Source organism: Phyllobates terribilis, unplaced genomic scaffold (genome assembly GCF_046119375.1).
Source record: "Phyllobates terribilis strain yellow unplaced genomic scaffold, ASM4611937v1 Scaffold_11__3_contigs__length_659146591, whole genome shotgun sequence".
In the NCBI taxonomy this organism is placed as follows: Eukaryota; Metazoa; Chordata; class Amphibia; order Anura; family Dendrobatidae; genus Phyllobates; species Phyllobates terribilis.
The window spans coordinates 622,489,535-622,511,649 of NW_027362771.1; the positions used below are offsets into that span (position 1 = coordinate 622,489,535).

At 42.6% G+C, this 22,115-nt stretch overlaps 1 protein-coding gene across 1 annotated transcript in view; it reads left to right on the forward strand.

Annotated features, from left to right (window-relative positions):
• Window positions 1-20,181: 20,181 nt before the first annotated feature.
• LOC141167414 (extracellular calcium-sensing receptor-like) overlaps window positions 20,182-22,115 on the forward strand; it is a 70,100-nt gene continuing 68,166 nt past the window's right edge. Inside the window, exons 1-2 of the mRNA XM_073654820.1 lie at window positions 20,182-20,399; window positions 20,814-21,105. Of these exons, the coding sequence (XP_073510921.1) occupies window positions 20,182-20,399; window positions 20,814-21,105 (510 nt within the window). The remainder of the gene's footprint in view (window positions 20,400-20,813; window positions 21,106-22,115) is intronic.

Below are 22,115 nucleotides of genomic sequence, written 5' to 3' on the forward strand. Positions count from 1 at the left end.
CCTCTATGTCTCCCTCCCCAAATCCATATAGGATTCCATCCAGTCCAACTTTCCCTTTGCCTGGCCCTCACAGGGTATCAAATACTTAGGAATTCCTATTCATAGAGACCTCTCCCATCTATGTTATCTTAATTTTGGGCCCTTTATTGAACAACTCCATACAGACCACGGTTGGCAAGTTAGAACTGTAAGATTCACTACGTGAACCACTGGTGTTTTGTGGAAAAGCACATGTACACTGTGTTCCAAATTATTATGCAAAAAGTGTTTAGGAGTGATAAGGGAAGAATTTGTTTGTTTGTCAGTTAAACTCATTGATGGTGATGTGTGTCAGGGCTCTTTATATCACTGTAAGCAATTGCAGACACCTGTGCTAATTAGTTTGGCAGGTGTGTCCAATGAAAGGCAAGACTACTTAAGAAGGCTGTCTCACATTATTAAGCAGCCTACATTTTCTGCCAAAATGGGAAAGAAAAAGGATGTGTCGGCTGCTGAGAAGCAACAAATTGTGGAGTGCTTAGGTCAAGGCATGACTACAATCAACATTGTGCGATGATCAGGATGAAGTGTCTTGGCAATCAAGAAGTATGTAGCTGATTCACAGTACACACATGTGCGTGCTGATAAGGGCAAATTGAGAACTCTTTCCTACAGGCAATTACGTCAGGTTGAAAGAGCAGCGGCAAAGAAGCCTTGTCATAGCAGCAGACAAGTTTTTGAAGCTGCTGGTGCCTCCAACGTCCCCCGAACAACAAGATGCAGGGTCCTTCAGAGGTTTGCAGCTGTGCATACGCCATCCTGTCGACCTCCTCTATCCACTTCACACAAGCAGAAACGGCTCCAGTGGGCCAAACATTACATGAAGACTGATTTCAAAACTGTTTTGTTCACGGATGAGTGCCGGGCAGCGCTCGATTGTCCAGATGGATGGAGTGGAGGATGGCTGGTTGATGGACACCCCACGCAAACACGGCTACAGCGCCAACAAGGAGGAGGTGGAGTAATGTTTTGGGCTGGAATCATGGGGAGAGAGATTGTCGGCCCCTTTAGGATCCCTGAAGGCGCTAAAGATGAACTCCATAATGTATGTGAATTTTCTCAAACAGCACTTCCTGCCATGGTTCAAGAAGAAGAACCGTGTATTTCACAGCAAGATCATTTTTTTGCATGATAATGCACCATCTCATGCTGCACATAAAACATCTGCATCTCTGGCTGATATGGGCATAAAAGGGGACAAACTTATGGTGTGACCCCCAAGCTCCCCTGACCTCTACCCCATTCAGAACCTTTGGAGCATCATTAAAAGGAGTGTCTATGATGGTGGGAGGCAGTTCACATCTAAGCAACAGCTCTGGGAGGGTATTCTGTCCTCATGCAAAACAATTGAAGCAGAAACCATCCAAAACCTGACAAATTCAATGGACGAGAGAGTTCAGAAGCTCCTTTCAAACAAGGGGTCCTATGTGAAAATGTAACATCACCTAGAATAAAGTTTTGAGTTGAAAACTGTTTGATTTCAGTTTCTAACAACCTGCTAATGCTTATAATTTCAAAAATGACCATTTTTTTGGTCTTTATTAAAATGAAAAGGTTGATCGAAAAGTTTGGGGGATCTAAGAGTGTGGCAACCCAGTAGTCATGATTACTTCGAATTCTGACAATATGAGGGTCATGCTGCAGGTAGTGCAGCAAGAAAGCACTTATGTGTCTTGCGCATCTCGGAGCCCCAAAATTATTTTCCGGGCTAGATGCAGCTAAAAATTATTATTAATTTTAAATCTGGTGAAGCTTTAGTATAGATGGCCTATTAGGATCAGTGCTGCACACTGCTACAAAGCCCAAATTATTTTCCAGTCAAGATACAGATAAACATGATTAGTAATTTTAAATCTGGTGGAGCTTATTATAGATGGCCTAATAGAATCAGTGCTGCACACTGCTACAAAGCCCAAATTATTTTCCAGCCAAGATACAGATAAACATGATTAGTAATTTGAAAGCTTAAAACGGTTGGTAGGGTGATTTTAACCAATCATCAAGCTTTTACTCTCCCCAAGATGACACAGGGGTAGAAAAGTCGTTTCGGATCCATGATTTGTTCATCTTTATGAACGTGAGTCTGTCTACATTATCAGTGGAGAGATGCGTGCGCTTATCTGTCAGCACACCACCAGCAGCGCTGAACACACGTTCAGACAGAACGCTGGCTGCGGGGCATGACAAGATCTCCAAGGCGTAAGTGGCTAGCTCCGGCCATTTATCCAGATTGGAAGCCCAAAAAGAGCAAGGGTCCAGTGACACAGTCATGGCTTCAATGTTTACTTGGAGATACTCCTGTACCATCGTCTCTAGGCGTTGACTATGTGTCAGACTTCTTGTCTCCTGTGGCCTTGCAAAGGATGGGCTAAAAAAGTGGTGAAATGATTCCGCAAAATTGATGTTACCAGCAGATACTGTGGTTCTGTTACGGTTTGAGTGCTGAACACTTGACGGTCCCATGGTTGGCAAGTTGGAACTGTGAGATTCACTACGTGCACCACTGGTATTTTGTGGAAAAGCACATGTAAGATTCTGCAACAGTCTCTGCTGATACTCCTGCATGCGTGCATCCCTTTCTATGGCAGGAATAATTTCTGCAAATTTACTTTTGTACCGGGGATCTAACAGTGTGGCAACCCAGTAGTCAGGATTATTTCTAATTCTCACAATTCGAGGGTCATGTTTCAGGTAGTGCAGCAAGAAGGCACTCATGTGTGTTGCGCATCCAGGAGCACCAAGTCCCTGTTGTGTTGGTGGCGAGGTAACAATCATGCTTCCTTCCTCTGTCCTCTCCCCCCAACCTCGCACAACAGAAATGTGATCAAGGTCTCCCTCATCTGATGAGTCTTCCATCAGTTCGTCCTCCACTTCTTCCTGGGCTCCTGCACCTTCCTCACTAGTTTGGCTGCTACCATGTGCCCTGGTAAAACCATCTCCCCCACCCTCACATGCCTGCCGCCTTGGTGCTGCCGACCGTCTGGACCTTGCAGATGTTAGCCCTTCCGCATACAACTCCTCCTCCTCTACTTCCTCCACCTCCTCTTGTGCCACCACCTGACTCCGAATTCTGTTTAACATGTGCTCCAGCATGTAAATCACCGGAATAGTCATGCTGATAATGGCATCGTCAGCACTAAACATCTTCGTCGCCATTTCAAAACTGTGCAGAAGGGTGCATAGGTCCCTTATCTAAGACCACTCCTCCAGCGTGATTTGCCCCACCTCTGGATCTCGTTGGCCCAAGCTATACGTCAGAACGTATTGCACCAGGGCTTGTCGGTGCTGCCACAGTCGCTGCAACATGTGCAGAGTTGAATTCCACCGGGTAGGCACATCGCATTTTAGCCGTTGAAGTGGCAGGCCCAACGACTTCTGTAGAGATGTAAGTCGCTGAGCTGCGGGATGCGAACGGGGGAAGTGAGCACACAGCGACCGTGCCCTCTGCAGAAGGCCATCTAGTCTTTGATAGTGGGCTAAAAATTGCTGGACAACCAGGTTCAACACGTGAGCCATACAAGGCACGTGTTTGACATTGCCCCGGCGAAGGGCCGCACCCAGGTTTGCAGCATTGTCGCACACGGCCTTCCCTGGTTTCAGGTCCAGTGGAGACAACCATTCATGAAATTGGTTCTCCAGAGCTGACCACAACTCCTCAGCTGTGTGACTCACATTTCCCAGAAATTTCAATGTAAAAACCGCCTGATGACGTTGAGCCCTACTGCCAGCATAGTAAGGAGGTGTGCAGGATCCCTTCTGCGCAATTAGAAAGCTTGAGGCATGACCAGACAGGCTTTGGGTGCAGGTGGAAGACCGAGAGGAGGTTGAGGAGGCAGAAGCAGTGGAGGAACTTTGACATAAAGAGGATTGACGCACAACTCGTGGGGACGGAAAGACTTGGACAGCAGCCCCTTGTCCTGCTGTCACCATAGTTACCCAGTGCCCAGTCAGCGACATGTAACGCCCCTGTCCATGCCTACTCGTCCAAGTGTCTGTGGTGAAATGCACCCTGTCACACACAGAGTTTCTCAAAGAAGCGGTGATGTTGTGTGCGACATGCTGGTGGAGCGCAGGCACACCTTTCTTTGAGAAGTAGTGCCGACTGGGCATCTGGTACTGGGGCACTGCGACGGACATAAGGTCTCGAAAATCCTCTGTGTCCACCAGGCGGAAAGGCAGCATTTCTGTAGCCAAGAGCTTGCAGATGGTGAAATTCAACCTCTTAGCTTTCTCATGGCTAGAAGGAAATGGTCTTTTACTTGTCCACATCTGAGGGACCGAGGGCTGGCTATTGTGCTTAGACGGGGTTGATAAGGGTGTCCCCGGCAAACTGCCGGTCTGTGAGGAAGATGCAGGCGGACATGTTAGGTTGCCTTGATCCAAAGGTGGTGCTATCGATGTCGGACAGCGTTCAACACCAGCTGGTGTTACCACCTCCAAAGAAAATGATGACCTGCCAATCAAACTGGCTGTTGCGGGTAAAGAGGAGGGAGGTCTGCGCCCCAAAACAGGTGTGACTGCTGTCCCCCCAGTCACAGAGGATGAAGAGGCCTCGGATGCACAAGATATGGCAGACGGTGGTTGGCCCAGCCGGCTAGGCCGCATTGTAGCACACTGAGCTTCCCACTGCAACTTATGCTTCATGTCCATGTGCCGGTTCATGCATGAAGTACTCAAACTATGTATTTTTTGGCCTCTACTTAGCTTTTGCTGACAAATGTTACAGATAACACGAGTTGGGTCATCTTTATCGATCTGAAAAAATGCCCAGGCTATGCAAGGCTTAGCACCCATGCGACCTGAAGAGCCACCACGACTTGTGGTGAGAGGCAGAGTTGTGTTTGAGGATGCAGTTGTTGACGTGCTTCCAGTACTACGTCTCTGGCCAGGAAGGCGCAACCTGACCTCGTCATCACTAGCATCTTCCTCCACCTCCTCTGCTGACCTCATCTCTTGGCTGACTGTGGGTTGACAGTAAGTGGGATCTCCAACCTCATCATCATCACCCTGTGCGTTATCACACCCGTCGTCCTCAGAGCCAACCTGTTCCTGCCCTGACAAAAAACTAAAGTTATCGCTCCAATCAGGTATTTGAGTCTTATCATCATCTTCCTCATTGTCTCCACCAACAGGAGTTACAGTTTGGGAATGAGGGTCTACATTATGGTGAGAACCTTCTGCGTCTGGTCCTGGATCCGACTCATAAAGATTCTGGGCATCAGTGCAGATCATTTCCTCGTCTGGATTCACAGAAGCGCTGGAGTCGACCTCTGATTCCCAGGCTATAGTATGAGTAAACAGCTCTGCAGACTCAACCATCTGTTCTACCTCATACTCAGACGAGCAGCTGGAGATTTGGGAGCTGTGAGGAAGCAAGTGCGATTGGGGTGACACCTTTGAGGACTGGAGTATTTGTGATGTTGAAGTTGATGTGGAGGAGAGCCCACTTAAAGGAGCACTTGATATCCGTTGAAGCACCTGCTGTTTTTGTGCCTCATCTGGAATTTGTAGCGATTGGCGTGGCCGTAAGAAAGGGATCTTATCACATTGTCCGCTAAAAGAAGTAGACATTTTAGTTTGGCTGGAAGATGGTCTTTCTTCTGCAGATGTTACTGTTGCTTTAACACCTACCCCACGGACACAACCTTTTTTCCCCTTCCCAACACGCCTATTCCCCTTTCCACCAGCAGCAGGCCTTTTTCCACTCATTTTCGTGGTTAACTAATTCACAACTCTGGAGTTGTTTGCGCAAAAAAACAATGGATGGGAACCGAGCAGAGCTGAGTGGCCAAACTGTGGTATTAGGCCAAAACTATTGGCTGGGTTAGATGCAGAAAAAAATTATATTCAATTTGCAACCTGATGGAGATCAGTATAGATGGACTAATAGAAAAAGTCCCACACACAGCTAGAAGCCCAAATATTTTTTCAGAGTTAGATGCAGAAAAATTTTTTATTCAGTTTGCAACCTGATGGAGGTCTGTATAGATGGATTAATAGAACAAGTCCCACACACAGCTACAAGCCCAATATTTTTTCAGAGGTAGATGCAGAAAAAAAATATATTCAGTTTGCAACCTGATGGAGGTCAGTATAGATGGACTAATAGAGAAAGTCCCACACACTGCTAGAAGGCCAAATATTTTTTCAGAGCTAGATGGAGACAAAAAATTATTTTGAATTTGCAACCTGATGGAGTTCAGTATAGGTGGACTAATAGAACAAGTCCCACACACTGCTAGAAGGCCAAATATTTTTTAAGAGCTAGATGCAGAAAAAAATTATATTCAGTTTGCAACCTGATGGAGGTCTGTATAGATGGATTAATAGAACAAGTCCCACACACAGCTAGAAGCCCAAATTTTTTTCAGAGGTAGATGCAGATAAAAATTATTTTTAATTTGCAACCTGATGGAGGTCAGTATAGATGGACTAATAGAGAAAGTCCCACACACTGCTAGAAGGCCAAATATTTTTTCAGAGCTAGATGCAGATAAAAATTATATTCAATTTGCAACCTGATGGAGGTCAGTATAGATGGACTAATAGAACAAGTCCCACACACAGCTAGAAGCCCAAATATTTTTTCAGAGGTACTGTAGATGCAGATAAAAATTATTTTTAATTTGCAACCTGATGGAGGTCAGTATAGATGGACTAATAGAGAAAGTCCCACACACTGCTAGAAGGCCAAATATTTTTTCAGAACTAGATGCAGACAAAAATTATTTTTAATTTGCAACCTGATGGAGGTCAGTATAGATGGACTAATAGAACAAGTCACACACACTGCTAGAAGGCCAAATATTTTTTCAGAGCTAAATGCAGATAAAAATTATATTCAATTTGCAACCTGATGGAGGTCAGTATAGATGGACTAATAGAACAAGTCCCACACACAGCTAGAAGCCCAAATATTTTTTCAGAGGTACTGTAGATGCAGATAAAAATTATTTTTAATTTGCAACCTGATGGAGGTCAGTATAGATGGACTAATACAACAAGTCCCACACACAGCTAGAAGCCCAATATTTTTTCAGAGGTAGATGCAGAAAAAAATATATTCAGTTTGCAACCTGATGGAGGTCAGTATAGATGGAGTAATAGAACAAGTCCCACACACAGCTAGAAGCCCAAATATTTTTTCAGAGGTAGATGCAGATAAAAATTATTTTTAATTTGCAACCTGATGGAGGTCAGTATAGATGGACTAATAGAGAAAGTCCCACACACTGCTAGAAGGCCAAATATTTTTTCAGAGCTAGATGCAGACAAAAATTATTTTTAATTTGCAACCTGATGGAGGTCAGTATAGATGGACTAATAGAACAAGTCACACACACTGCTAGAAGGCCAAATATTTTTTCAGAGCTAAATGCAGATAAAAATTATATTCAATTTGCAACCTGATGGAGGTCAGTATAGATGGACTAATAGAACAAGTCCCACACACAGCTAGAAGCCCAAATATTTTTTCAGAGGTACTGTAGATGCAGATAAAAATTATTTTTAATTTGCAACCTGATGGAGGTCAGTATAGATGGACTAATACAACAAGTCCCACACACAGCTAGAAGCCCAATATTTTTTCAGAGGTACTGTAGATGCAGATAAAAATTATTTTTAATTTGCAACCTGATGGAGGTCAGTATAGATGGACTAATACAACAAGTCCCACACACAGCTAGAAGCCCAATATTTTTTCAGAGGTAGATGCAGAAAAAAATATATTCAGTTTGCAACCTGATGGAGGTCAGTATAGATGGAGTAATAGAACAAGTCCCACACACAGCTAGAAGCCCAAATATTTTTTCAGAGGTAGATGCAGATAAAAATTATTTTTAATTTGCAACCTGATGGAGGTCAGTATAGATGGACTAATAGAGAAAGTCCCACACACTGCTAGAAGGCCAAATATTTTTTCAGAGCTAGATGCAGACAAAAATTATTTTTAATTTGCAACCTGATGGAGGTCAGTATAGATGGACTAATAGAACAAGTCACACACACTGCTAGAAGGCCAAATATTTTTTCAGAGCTAAATGCAGATAAAAATTATATTCAATTTGCAACCTGATGGAGGTCAGTATAGATGGACTAATAGAACAAGTCCCACACACAGCTAGAAGCCCAAATATTTTTTCAGAGGTACTGTAGATGCAGATAAAAATTATTTTTAATTTGCAACCTGATGGAGGTCAGTATAGATGGACTAATACAACAAGTCCCACACACAGCTAGAAGCCCAATATTTTTTCAGAGGTAGATGCAGAAATAAATATATTCAGTTTGCAACCTGATGGAGGTCAGTATAGATGGAGTAATAGAACAAGTCCCACACACAGCTAGAAGCCCAAATATTTTTTCAGAGGTAGATGCAGATAAAAATTATTTTTAATTTGCAACCTGATGGAGGTCAGTATAGATGGACTAATAGAGAAAGTCCCACACACTGCTAGAAGGCCAAATATTTTTTCAGAGCTAGATGCAGATAAAAATTATATTCAATTTGCAACCTGATGGAGGTCAGTATAGATGGACTAATAGAGAAAGTCCCACACACTGCTAGAAGGCCAAATATTTTTTCAGAGCTAGATGCAGATAAAAATTATATTCAATTTGCAACCTGATGGAGGTCAGTATAGATGGACTAATAGAACAAGTCCCACACACAGCTAGAAGCCCAAATATTTTTTCAGAGGTACTGTAGATGCAGATAAAAATTATTTTTAATTTGCAACCTGATGGAGGTCAGTATAGATGGACTAATAGAGAAAGTCCCACACACTGCTAGAAGGCCAAATATTTTTTCAGAGCTAGATGCAGAAAAAAAATATATTCAGTTTGCAACCTGATGGAGGTCAGTATAGATGGACTAATAGAGAAAGTCCCACACACTGCTAGAAGGCCACATATTTTTTCAGAGGTAGATGCAGAAAAAAATATATTCAGTTTGCAACCTGATGGAGGTCTGTATAGATGGATTAATAGAACAAGTCCCACACACAGCTAGAAGCCCAATATTTTTTCAGAGGTAGATGCAGAAAAAAATATATTCAGTTTGCAACCTGATGGAGGTCAGTATAGATGGACTAATACAACAAGTCCCACACACAGCTAGAAGCCCAATATTTCTTCAGAGGTAGATGCAGAAAAAAATATATTCAGTTTGCAACCTGATGGAGGTCTGTATAGATGGATTAATAGAACAAGTCCCACACACAGCTAGAAGCCCAATATTTTTTCAGAGGTAGATGCAGAAAAAAATATATTCAGTTTGCAACCTGATGGAGGTCAGTATAGATGGACTAATACAACAAGTCCCACACACAGCTAGAAGCCCAATATTTTTTCAGAGGTCGATGCAGAAAAAAATATATTCAGTTTGCAACCTGATGGAGGTCTGTATAGATGGATTAATAGAACAAGTCCCACACACAGCTAGAAGCCCAATATTTTTTCAGAGGTAGATGCAGAAAAAAATATATTCAGTTTGCAACCTGATGGAGGTCAGTATAGATGGACTAATACAACAAATCCCACACACAGCTAGAAGCCCAATATTTTTTCAGAGCTAGATGCAGAAAAAAATTATATTCAATTTGCAACCTGATGGAGGTCAGTATAGATGGACTAATAGAATGATGCTATGCCCAAAAGATTTTACTTCACTAGGTGCAGTAAAAAAATTGGTATTCTATACACAGTTGGTATATCTTGCAACACAGATAGGCTACTCCACTGACTAACACACTCTGCAATAGGCCAAAAAGGATTAGCTTTGCTAGATTCAGCCAAATGCTGTGAAAAAAACTTGCACAGCACTGGCACAGACCTGCCTGGTAAAAACTGATAGGAACTGATGTAACCTAGTCCTGAAAAGGACTCCAATTACAATTAGTCTTTACTCCCACAATCTATCTATTTAAGAGCACAGACCTGCCTGATAAAAGTCGTAGGAAATGCTGTAACCTAGTCCTTAAAAGGACTGCAATCACAACTATTCCCTACTCCCAAGCTATCTGTAGATTTTTGCGAAAATTGGCTTGAAATTAACAAGGTATAGCGCACACAGCAACAGCGGTGCCGTCTAACACGCAGCTGCAGCAGTGAGAAAATGGTGGCGACGGGGAAAATGGCTTGGTCTTATAGGGCAAGGACATGTGACATACACTGCCAATGACACATGCCCTTGCTTGTGTGAAAAAAAGCACTTTGCTCCGTGTGTGCGCTGCTGATAGGCTGACAGATTGCACCTCCCCACTGTAAATGCGGGAAAGAGAAAAAAAAATGGAGATCTTCATTGTTCCTGCAGAGATCCATCCCCTGCCCCTCCCCCCACCCCGCTGTACACTCAAACTGCGTATTAACATTATTTTTCATCATTACTGAGAAAAAATCCAGTTATGATTTTGGTGCACGAACAGTTATCGAACATAACCTCGAACAGCCGAATTTTTCTCAAATTGTTCGTGTTCGCCGAACGGCTCGAACACCGCCCAAAACAGCTCGAATTTGAGATTGGCGAACAGTTCGAGTAGAACAACGCTCATCTCTACTCTCTACCTTCCCTTCATGCACTGTTAGGGTCTTTTACTCTCTACCTGCTAGCTATATGTAGTGCGAGGTCTGACACTCTTTACCCGCCCTTCATGCAATGTTGGGGTCTGTTACTCTCTACCTGCTGTTTATATGTAGCGTGGGGTCTGTCACTCTCTACCTGCCCTTCATGCACTTTTGGGGTCTGTTACTCTCTACCTGCTGTCTATATGTAGTGCGAGGTCTGTTACTCTCTACCCGCCCTTCATGCACTGTTGGGGTCTTTTACTCTCTGCCTGCAGTCTATATGTAGTGTGGGGTCTGTCACTCTCTGCCTGCCCTTCATGTGTTGTTGGGGTCTGTTACTCTCTACCTGCTGTCTATATATAGTGTGGGGTTTGTCACTCTCTACCTGCCCTTCAAGCACTGTTTGGGTCTGTTACTCTCTACCTGCTGTTTATATGTAGTGTGGGGTCTGTCACTCTCTACCTGAGTGGTAGATGGAGGGTCCGTGAGTGGTAGATGGAGGGTCCTTAAAAATGATTTCACGGACCTAGGTAGGAAGCTCAGGGCAAGTACCTCCAAGGTAGTTTTCTCAGAAATACTACCAATCCCGCGAGCCACACAGGAGCGCCAACGGGAGGTTAGGGAGGTGAATAAGTGGCTAAAGAGTTGGTGCAAGGCAGAAGGGTTTGGGTTCATGGAGAACTGGGCCGACTTCGCGGTCGGCTACAGGCTCTACCGTAGGGACGGGCTGCACCTCAATGGGGAGGGTGCAGCGGTGCTGGGGAAGAGGATGGCTAATAGGTTGGAGGAGTTTTTAAACTAGAGATAGGGGGGGGGAACCAAGGAAATAGGTGGGATGTGAGGCACGCAACGGGGAAGGGGAGAAGTGAATATAATGAGGGTGGAGAGGGGGGTGGGGATAGTACAGTTAGATCGTTAGAGAAGAATAGGATGCTAAATAACCCCAAAGTTTTATCTTGCATGCTGACCAACGCAAGAAGCCTGACCAATAAGGCGGATGAGCTGCGGGCGCTTATATCGGAGGAGAGGTATGACATCGTAGGTATAACAGAGACTTGGCTAGACGATAGCTACGACTGGGCGGTAAATTTATTAGATTATAGTTTATTTAGAAGGGACCGGAAACAGGGGAAAGGCGGAGGAGTCTGCTTATATGTAAAGTCATGTCTAAAACCCAGACTAAGGGAAGATATAGGAGAGGGAGAAGAGGGGGTCGAGTCCATGTGGGTAGAGATAGAGGGGGCAAAAAATAATAATTAAATATTACTGGGGGTCTGCTATAAGCCACCAAATATAACAGAGGAGAATGAGAATCTGCTATTAGGACAAATAGACAAAGTAGCAAAACATAATGAAGTGATTGTAATGGGGGATTTCAACTACCCGGATATTGACTGTGAAACAGAAACCTGTAGATCTCAGAAAGGAAAAAGGTTCTTGACAAATATTAAGGATAATTATCTCTCCCAACTAGTGCAGGAACCAACGAGAGGGAAGGCCGTGTTGGACTTAATATTGACTAATGGGCCTGATAGAATAACTGAGGTACAAATAGGGGGGCACCTAGGTAATAGCGACCATAATATTATCGACTTCAAATTGCCCTTCGGTAGGGTTATCAATAAGGGAACAACAAAAACATTAAACTTTAGGAGGGCGAAGTTTGATCAGCTGAAAGAAAGCCTTCAACTTATTGACTGGGACAAAGTTCTTAATCAAAGGGATACGAATAGTAAATGGGAAACCTTCAAAAGAATTCTGAATACTCAGTGCGAGAGGTATATACCGTATGGGAATAAAAAGGCCAGAAATAAGAGGAAACCAATATGGTTGAACAAGAACGTAAAAGGGGCGTTAAATAGCAAAAAAGAGGCATTCAAGAGATTAAAACAGGAAAACAGTAAGGAGGCACTAATGTGTTACAAGGAAAAAACGAGAACCTGTAAAAAACAAATAAAAATAGCGAAGGAGGAAACAGAGAGACGTATTGCTAGGGAAAGTAGATCAAATCCCAAACTGTTCTTTACGTATATAAATAGTAAAAGGATTAAATCGGATAATATTGGACCGATAAAAAGTGAGGAAGGCAAAATCATAGAGAAAGATGAGGATAAAGCTAATCAATTAAATAATTTTTTTTCGACAACTTTCACAAAGGAAATCGAACTAACAAGAGAAATGAGAAGTGACAAGCTTAATCCTCCACTAAGTATGACAAATCTAACCCAAGTTGAGGTACAGAAACGCCTCAGTAACATTAAAATAAACAAATCACCAGGACCTGATGGCATACACCCACGGGTACTAAGGGAACTAAGTAATGTGATAGACAGACCGTTATATCTTATATTTAAGGACTCTGTTGAGACTGGGTCTGTGCAACTTGATTGGCGACAGGCGAATGTAGTGCCAATATTCAAAAAGGGAGCGAAAAGTGACGCCGGAAACTATCGGCCGGTGAGTCTGACGTCCGTTGTGGGCAAAATTTTTGAAAGCTTCATTAAAGAGGCAATTACGGAGCATCTTGATGCTAATAATCTTTTAATCCTGAACCAACATGGATTCATGAGGAATCGCTCCTGCCAAACAAACCTGATTGACTTCTACGAGGAGGTTAGCTCTCGAGTAGATCAGGGGGAACCAGTGGATGTCGTGTATCTCGACTTCTCAAAAGCGTTCGATAGCGTGCCACACAATAGGTTGGTATACAAAATGAGAATGATGGGGCTGGGGGAAAATGTCTGCAAGTGGGAAGCAAACTGGCTAAAGGATAGAAGGCAGAGGGTGGTTATAAATGGAATATACTCAGATTGGGTAAGCGTCACTAGTGGGGTACCACAGGGGTCTGTACTAGGCCCAATGTTATTTAATATCTTTATTAACGACATAGTCAACGGGATAAATAGTAAAATATCAATATTTGCAGATGACACAAAGTTATGTAAAACAATTAATACAAAAGAGGACAGTGCAGACCTACAGAGGGATTTGGATAAGCTGGGTAGGTGGAGCACTAAATGGCAAATGAGGTTTAATGAGGAGAAATGTAAGGTCATACATATGGGAAGGAAAAATGGAAGTCACCAGTACTCACTGAATGGGAAATCATTGGGGAATTCAGAGATGGAGAAGGACTTGGGCATCTTGATTGATAGCAAACTAATTTGGAGTGCTCAAAGACAGGCCGCTGCTGTAAGGGCAAACAGGGTAATGGGATGTATCGGAAGAGGTATAGCTGCAAAGGATGAGAACATTGTTCTTCCACTGTACAAAGCACTGGTCAGACCACACTTGGAATACTGTGCTCAGTTATGGGCCCCAATATATAGAAAGGATATAAACGAGCTTGAAAAGGTACAAAGGAGGGCAACAAAATTAATAAAGGGAATGGAGGGACTGCAATACCCAGAGAGGTTGGCAAAACTAGGACTATTCAGCCTGGAAAAGAGAAGGTTGAGGGGGGACATAATAAATGTGTACAAATATGTTAGGGGACAGTATAGAGACCTTGCCAGGGATTTGTTCAAAAATAGGAATATTACGGTAACAAGAGGGCATTCACTAAGACTGGAAGAGAAAAGGTTTCAGCACCAGCATAGGAAGGGGTTCTTTACGGTAAGAGCAGTGAGAATATGGAATTCACTGAGTGAGGAGACGGTAATGTCGGATTCACTAAACCAGTTCAAGCGGGGACTGGATGCATTTCTAGATTCCAGGCAGATTTCAGCATATACTTAAAAATAAAATAAAATAGTAGGTTGATACAGGGATTTATTCTGACTGCTGGTTTCAGAGTCGGGAGGGAATTTTTCCTCAGATGAAGATTGGCCAAATCATTTGGGGTTTTTGCCCTCCTCTGGATCAACTTTAGCAATTACAGAACTAACAGGTCGAACTTGATGGACGCAAGTCTTTATTCGGCTTTACAAACTATGTTACTATGTTACCTGCCATTGACCTGTAATGTCAGGTTTCTCACTCTCCACCTGCTGTCTTTATGTAGTGTGGGGTCTGTCACTCTCTACCTGCCCATCATGTGTTGTTGGGGTCTGTTACTCTCTGCCTGCTTTCTATATGTAGCGTGGGGTCTGTCACTCTCTACCTGCCCTTCATGTGTTGTTGGGGTCTGTTACTCTCTACCTGCTGTCTTTATGTAGTGCGGAGTCTGTCACTCTCTACCTGCCCTTTATGTGTTGTTGGGGTCTGTTATGCTCTACCTGCTGTCTTTATGTAGTGCGGGGTCTGTCACTCTCTAACTGCCCTTCATGCACTGTTTAGGTCTTTTACTCTTTACCTGCCATCTACTGTATATGTAGTGCGGGGTCTGTCTCTATATACCTGCCCTTCATGCACTGTTGGGGTCTGTTACTCTCTACCTGCTGTCTATATGTAGTGCGGGGTCTGTCACTCTCTACCTGCCCTTCATGTGTTGTTTGGGTCTGTTACTCTCTACCTGCTGTCTTTATGTAGTGTGGCGTCTGTCACTCTCTACCTGCCCTTCATGCACTGTCGGGGTCTATTACTCTCTACCTGCTGTTTATATGTAGTGTGGGGTCTGTCACTCTCTACCTGCCCTTTATGTGTTGTTGGGGTCTTTTACTCTCTACCTTCCAGCTATATGTAGTGCGGGGTCTGTCACTCTCTACCTGCCCTTCATGCACTGTCGGGGTCTGTTACTCTCTACCTGCTGTTTATATGTAGTGTGGGGTCTGTCACTCTCTACCTGCCCTTTATGTGTTGTTGGGGTCCTTTACTCTCTACCTGCCAGCTATATGTAGTGCGGGGTCTGTCACTCTCTTCCTGCCCTTCATGCACTGTTTGGGTCTATTACTCTCTATCTGCTGTTTATATGTAGTGCGGGGTCTGCACTCTTTACCTGCCATTGACCTGTAATGTCAGGTTTCTCACTCTCCACGTGCCCATATTTGTAATATGTGAAATCTTTCTGGAATTATTTTTTCATGTTCCGCTCCTCACAATTTGAAATTGCAATTGCAAAAACAGGAAAAGTTGTTGGATTATGTAAATCACTGGACGAATGGACATATTACTGATCTGTAAATGTTGAAGAATTGAAGACAACAAAACAACATTTTTGAAAAATTTTGATTCATTCAGTAATGATGAGTCTGGGCAGAAATCCATTCACACGCCTTGACTGCTATCAATAAGGTGTTTAATAGTTGTATGAGGATTGTTCGCCCATACTGAATTCTCCGCTTGATTTTCTGCATGCCCAAGTACATTCATCATTGCAGAACACTCCTCAGACAACCATTATTAACGTTGATTGCAATGGCATACTGGTAATAGCAGCAGACCACGCGGACGCTATAGGACCCATAAGTCGGGGAGTATGGGGGTGTCACCCTGTCAATTGTGTCTGCATCCTGGACAATGATAAAACAGAGAGCCGTCCATGTATTATCGTTCTTCCTTTGCATCTGAGCTCAGACATCTCAATGCAGCGTGCACGATGACCCCACTACATCACTCCCGCTGTGCGGACCTTCAGAGCGCATTCTGCTGAGACTCATGCAGTAACAAGGAGAGGTGAGTAGTTTTCTTTTCTTTCAATGAGTACAATGTACAGGGATATATGATATATGAGGGATATACTTTGTGCTGAAGATATACTGTTGAGACGTCATACCATGTGTATGGGGGGCATCATAAGGTAAGGGGAGCTTTGGGGGCCATCATGTGTATGTGAGAAGACTGTGGGGGGTGATCAAACTGTGTGGAGGCCTTACTTGGGGCCATTACATTACGTTGAGGGCTACTGGGACCATTACACTGTGTGGACACCTTTGGAGAGCCATTATATTGTGTGGGGCCCAATATACTGTATGGAGGGTTGTGTGGGGTGATCATACTATGTGCAAGAGGGGTTGTGTGGGTGCCGTTATACTGTGTAGGGGACACTTTTTATTTTTTTGTACTTTTTGGGGGCCATTGTACTGTATGGAGGTCTGTGTGAGTGCCATTAAAACGTGTGGGGGGCTATTATACTGCGGGTGAGTACTTTGTAGGGTCGATTATATTGTGTTGGGGCTGTTATACTGCTCGGGGGTCTGTAGTGGTGATCTCATTGTATTGGGGTCACTTGGTGGCTTATATGCGGGGGGGGAATTGTGGAGAAATCATCCTTCGCGGTAGAGGCTACTGTGTAGTTCTCATACGGTGTGTGTGGAAGGTGCTGTGGAGGAATTCACTTTGAGGGTATCACATCACCCAGTGTTTGAAGGGCAATTTTGTTGGCATTATACTTTATGGAGGCCATGAAAATTGGTATTGTATTGAGTGGGAACACTTGTCTGCTTTAAGAGGAGCAAAAATACTTTGTGAGTGCCGGAAAATCCCTTCTGTAACTATGCCTAATGCTTTGTTGTTTTGAGGTGGGGAGGGCTGAATTAGGTCTTCATAGAACCATAGGGAGCCCCATTATTTCTATGTGTACCCCTTATTGATAGTAGCAAGGTTGCTAGGATCTCTGCATGTGGCTAATACCCCAAAAATGAATAAATCAAGATGTTTCAAAAATGTTGGTTCCATTTCTCCATCAATTGCAGATCAGTAACATGTCGATCGTCTTGTGATTTCCATTAATCCGTGGCTTTTCCCTTTTGGTGTCGTAATTTCAATGTTGAGTGTATATTACGGTATCATATATTGAATGCATATGGCACTATTATACTGGCAGTATATAGTATGTTGTACATTGTGCTATCATCCTGCTATTATATGATAATGTTATTTTTAGAATATTTGGCCAAAAGTTATGAGATAAACGGTCCAAATTTTGAAAACTGAATTTTTCCTGCTTTGCTTTTTGCCAGGACTTCATTTTATACAAAAACAGTTCTGCTTCGTAGTCTACGGCCATTTAACCCAAAACCATATGTTCTGCCTAAACTAGACATATATCATTAATTTACATATATATGAAAAGGTGCAAAGACTTAGAATATTCTATATTATGTCATCACTGTCAGTATCGCACATGGGACTACGCATCTGAACCATTTTATCTCGCTGATAACATAAAATGAGCCTACAGAGAATCCACACATTAACTCATCCACCAGGTTCCCTCCGGTACAGACTTTCAGACCACAGAGGGTTAATTCATGGTATATATTATGCTACAGCTTCTATAAAAAGAGGAAAATCACACATTGTCCAGAGAAGAAATTCTGTAAGACGGTGAGTAAGTAGCAGTATGGTTTTTGACTCTTTTTTTCTTATCGATATGTGTTGAAAATGTTTAAGAATTTTTCTAAACTGTAGTTAACAAAAATAATTAAGAATTTTATTTTGTAAAATTATTGTTTTTTATTCTTTAAAATTTTGTATTTCAATTTTTTGACATTTTGTAAGTTATTTCATCTCATTTTCAAAAAACACTACAAATTAAGAATATGGATTGTACAAAATATTTTTGAGTCTCCTTCGGATATTTTTCTGGTGATTTTTGCAAATTTTTTGCTTTTTTTTTCCTTTACTTTTTTTATGTCATTTAGACCAGGTTTAGCGAGACCTCATGCAGAAACAATTAAATCTTCATATCATAGTGATAATTCCACGTGGTTAGGCTGTATTGAGCATAATGTTTAATTCATTTTTTTTCTTTAAAAGTTTTAATTCTTCAAGAATTTTTGGGGTTGATTTTGCATTTAACTCTTCCCATCATTCTATGAAATAAAAAGAAAAAAAAATCCATGAATTTAACCGTTTTTTTTTTCTGGCCAGTGTGTGTCATAATAAGATGACCCTTCCTGTTCTGTAGAGATGAAAAGTATCACCCATATATAGATAATGTGAGATCCTCCATTCACAATAGGTGATGGTTACAGTAGATTCATAGAATGGTAGAGTTGGAAGGGACCTCCTGGGTCATCTGGTCCAACCCCCAGCTCAAAGCAGGATTCACTAAATCATCTCAGACAGATGTCTGTCCAGCCTCTGTTTGAAGACGTCCATTGAAGGGGAACTCACCACCTCTCGTGGCAGCCTGTTCCACTCATTAATCACCCTAACTGTCAAAAAGTTTTTTCTAATATCTAATCTGTGTCTCCTCCCATTTAGTTTCATCCCATTGCTTCTAGTCTTTCCTTGTGCAAATGAGAATAAAGATGATCCTTCTACAATGTGACAGCCCTTGACATATTTGTAGACAGGTATTAAGTCTCCTCTCAGTCTTCTTTTTTGCAAGCTAAACATTCCCAAATCCTGCAACCGTTCCTCATAGGACATGGTTTGCAGACCAGTCACCATTCTGGTCGCTCTTCTCTGAACTTGCTCCAGTTTGTCTATGTCTTTTTTAAAATGTGGTGCCCAAAACTGTACACAGTATTCCAGATGAGGTCTGACCAAAGAGGAGTAAAGACCGATAATGACTTCATGTGATCTAGACTGTATGCTTCTGTTAATACATCCCAGAATTGTATTTGCCTTTTTTGCTGCTGCATCACACTGTTGACTCATGTTCAGTCTATGATCTATTAGTATACCTAAGTCTTTTTCACATGTACTGTTGCTTAGCTCTATTCCTCCCATTTTGTATATGCTTTTTTTATTTTTATTGCCCAGATGTAGTACTTTGCATTTTTCCCTGTTAAAAACCATTCTGTTGGTTGCTGCCCACTGCTCCAGTTTATTTAGGTCTTTTTGAATCCTCTCTCTCTCTTCTCTAGTATTAGCTATCCCTCCTAGCTTTGTGTCATCAGCTCCTCCTTCCTGCATAATGACCTTTGCTCAGAGCATGTTTCAACAGAAGTCAATAAGTTATCTGGAGATTATTGCTGCCTATGGCCAACACGTCTGTTGTTAAAGGGGTTGTCCGGTCCAAACCGATAAGTCTGCAGTCATTCTGTGTGACTGCAGACTTATGAATCCCCTTAGAGAACGCACTGTGCAGTGCGGGGATTCACCGGTTTCAGACCCGGAACCTGGGGGCATGTATGAGTTATACATACTCCCGGCCAGTGGGCACAGCCTTTCTCTCCATACACTTGTATTGAGCGAGGCCGTGCCCTTTTGTCGGCCACACACACTTGCCGGCTACGTCCCTAACCGGAGAGTGGCCTCGGCTCCATACAAGTGTATGGAGCAAGGCCACACCCACTGGCCGGGAGTATGTATAACTCATACATATCCTCCGGTCCCGGGTCTGAAGCCCACTAATTCTCACAGTGCATGCACTGGGGGAATCAATAAGTCTGCAGTCAAACAGATTGACTGCAGACTTATCGGTTTGGACCGGACAACCCCTTTTCACATATCTATACAAAATGGCTAGGTAAAAATGATTAATCATGTACTGAAAATAAAAAATGAATAGATAGATATGGGATAGATAATAGATAGATAGATAGTCCAGAGAAGGTGTTGACTCCGACTTCTTTCTGTTCTCTCTCCGTTTCTTTGTCTGCTGATACATTCTCTTGTTGCCCTGTTTTTTCCTAAACTTCTGTGTTCTTTGTGCTTCTCTGGTGCTTTTGGCCTTATAATTGGTGTTTACAGTATGTTTATATGTGCTATCTCAAATACTTTTGTTTAGGTGTACCATCCATGATGCTACCTTTATACAGCCTAGTGTGGATCTTCATCCTTACCTCCCTCATACCAACATCCTATAATGAAGAAAAACAATGTAAACTTGAGGTTTTAGGTCTTGAGGGGATTCAGCAGCCTGCAGATATAATCATTGGGGCAGTGATACCAGTCCGTGTGGCAGATAATTTTAAGCAACTTTCTTTTACGGAAATTCCCCCCAAAACAACTTGTACAACGTAAGTGAAGATGTCTCCAAGGTTTTGTGTCTACATCCTGATCTTCACGATATTTAAACTCAGACTCTATACTGAATACAGTGGGAAAGGAAAGGATGGAGTATAGACAAGGCATTTCTGTGATACTTTTTTGACTAAGTGACACCTACATCTACATAACAATCTGGAAAAGAGGAAGAGACCAGGTGCATAGAGATGTTGCAGGGTTGAGTGTAGAAATTGTTGAGTTAGTCATTGTTGAGTTGAATAAGACATTTTTCTTCTCAAAGAGAAGATCAATGGGGTTGGCCTTTTATGATTTTGGAGGCCAGTATGACTTACTCATAACCTTGAAGTTATTGATTAGCTAAGAAAGGAAATATAATTGTAAGGTTTACTGTATTCATTGAGTAAGACATCTTATTTCTCCTCAAGGCTCCATTTTGGTTACCTTCAACATCTCCAAGCTCTCCTATTTGCTATAGAAGAGATCAACAAAAATGAACACATCTTACCCAACATAACTGTGGGATTACACTGGTATGATTCTTGTGGGGTGATGTCTGTAAACATAGCCGCAATATTACAAATCTTATCCGGAGACAAGATAGTCATCCCCAATTATCGATGTCTCCGCAATGTTCCTCTAAATGGATTTGTGGGTTCTTCTTCATCCACATTTTCTATAGCTGCTGCCCATATTTTTGGCATTTACAAGTACCCGCAAGTAAGTACAAATCATTTTAAGGGCGGTGTATTTTTCTAATTTCTGTATAATTGGAAACCCCATAATGTCCAAGTTACAGTTCATGGTTGTCCAAAACATAAATCAGCCTTACAATGCACAAAAAATTTTGAGCGAACCTAACAGAAGATTCATGAGGCCTGAACAACATGCAGCATAAATCAGACATCGGTTGTGTTACTGTAGCATGTAAGAGAAAACATACTTGGAAAAGCTGGCTGTGGTCCCAGAGGACCAGTCTAAAGCAGGTTCCTGGTGGCTTTTCCCATTCCCTCAAACAGACAGTGTTTTTACGCTGTGTGCATATGGAAGAGACCAGTCACTCTATGGAAACAGGGATGGGAAAAGCCACCAGGAACCTGACTTGGACAAGTCATTCGAGACACCTAGTCCCTTACCGGCCTTTTAATGATTTATGATAATACAGATTTGGTATGATGATGAATCACTCTCAAAGAATAAATACAAACACATCCTCTGATCAGCACCATAGATTTATACGTTAAAACTTATGGACTTGTGTTTTGAATTTGCAGCAGTGCCAGGCAGCTGCTGCTAAGGCATAAAATCATCATTCATCAAAGTGGCTGAAATACCCACAATAAGAAATTATTGTAGTTTTTCCCTAGTAAGGATAATTAAAGGGAACCTGTCACCAGAAAAACAGCTATTGACTTTCAGATATGGGGTTAATCTGAAGGTTAATAGCATTACTAACCTGCCCGGTGCCCGCACTTAGCCAAATGCTGCCAGGAGAAACTGAACGTTAGCGTTAAGGGTTCAGTCATGGGGGAAGGAGCACTGCGGGTTTAGTCCCCACTCTGAGTATAGTGAGCAGCGGCTGTAACTTCGCCCCTCTCACTGACTGACACTGGCTCTGCATTGGTGTTGCCGAAGACTGAACCTGCAGCAGCGCTGCCCCCATGACTGAAACCAGAACGTTGCCAGGGTCAAGAAAGTTCATTTTCTCCCCACAGCGTTCGGCTAAGTGT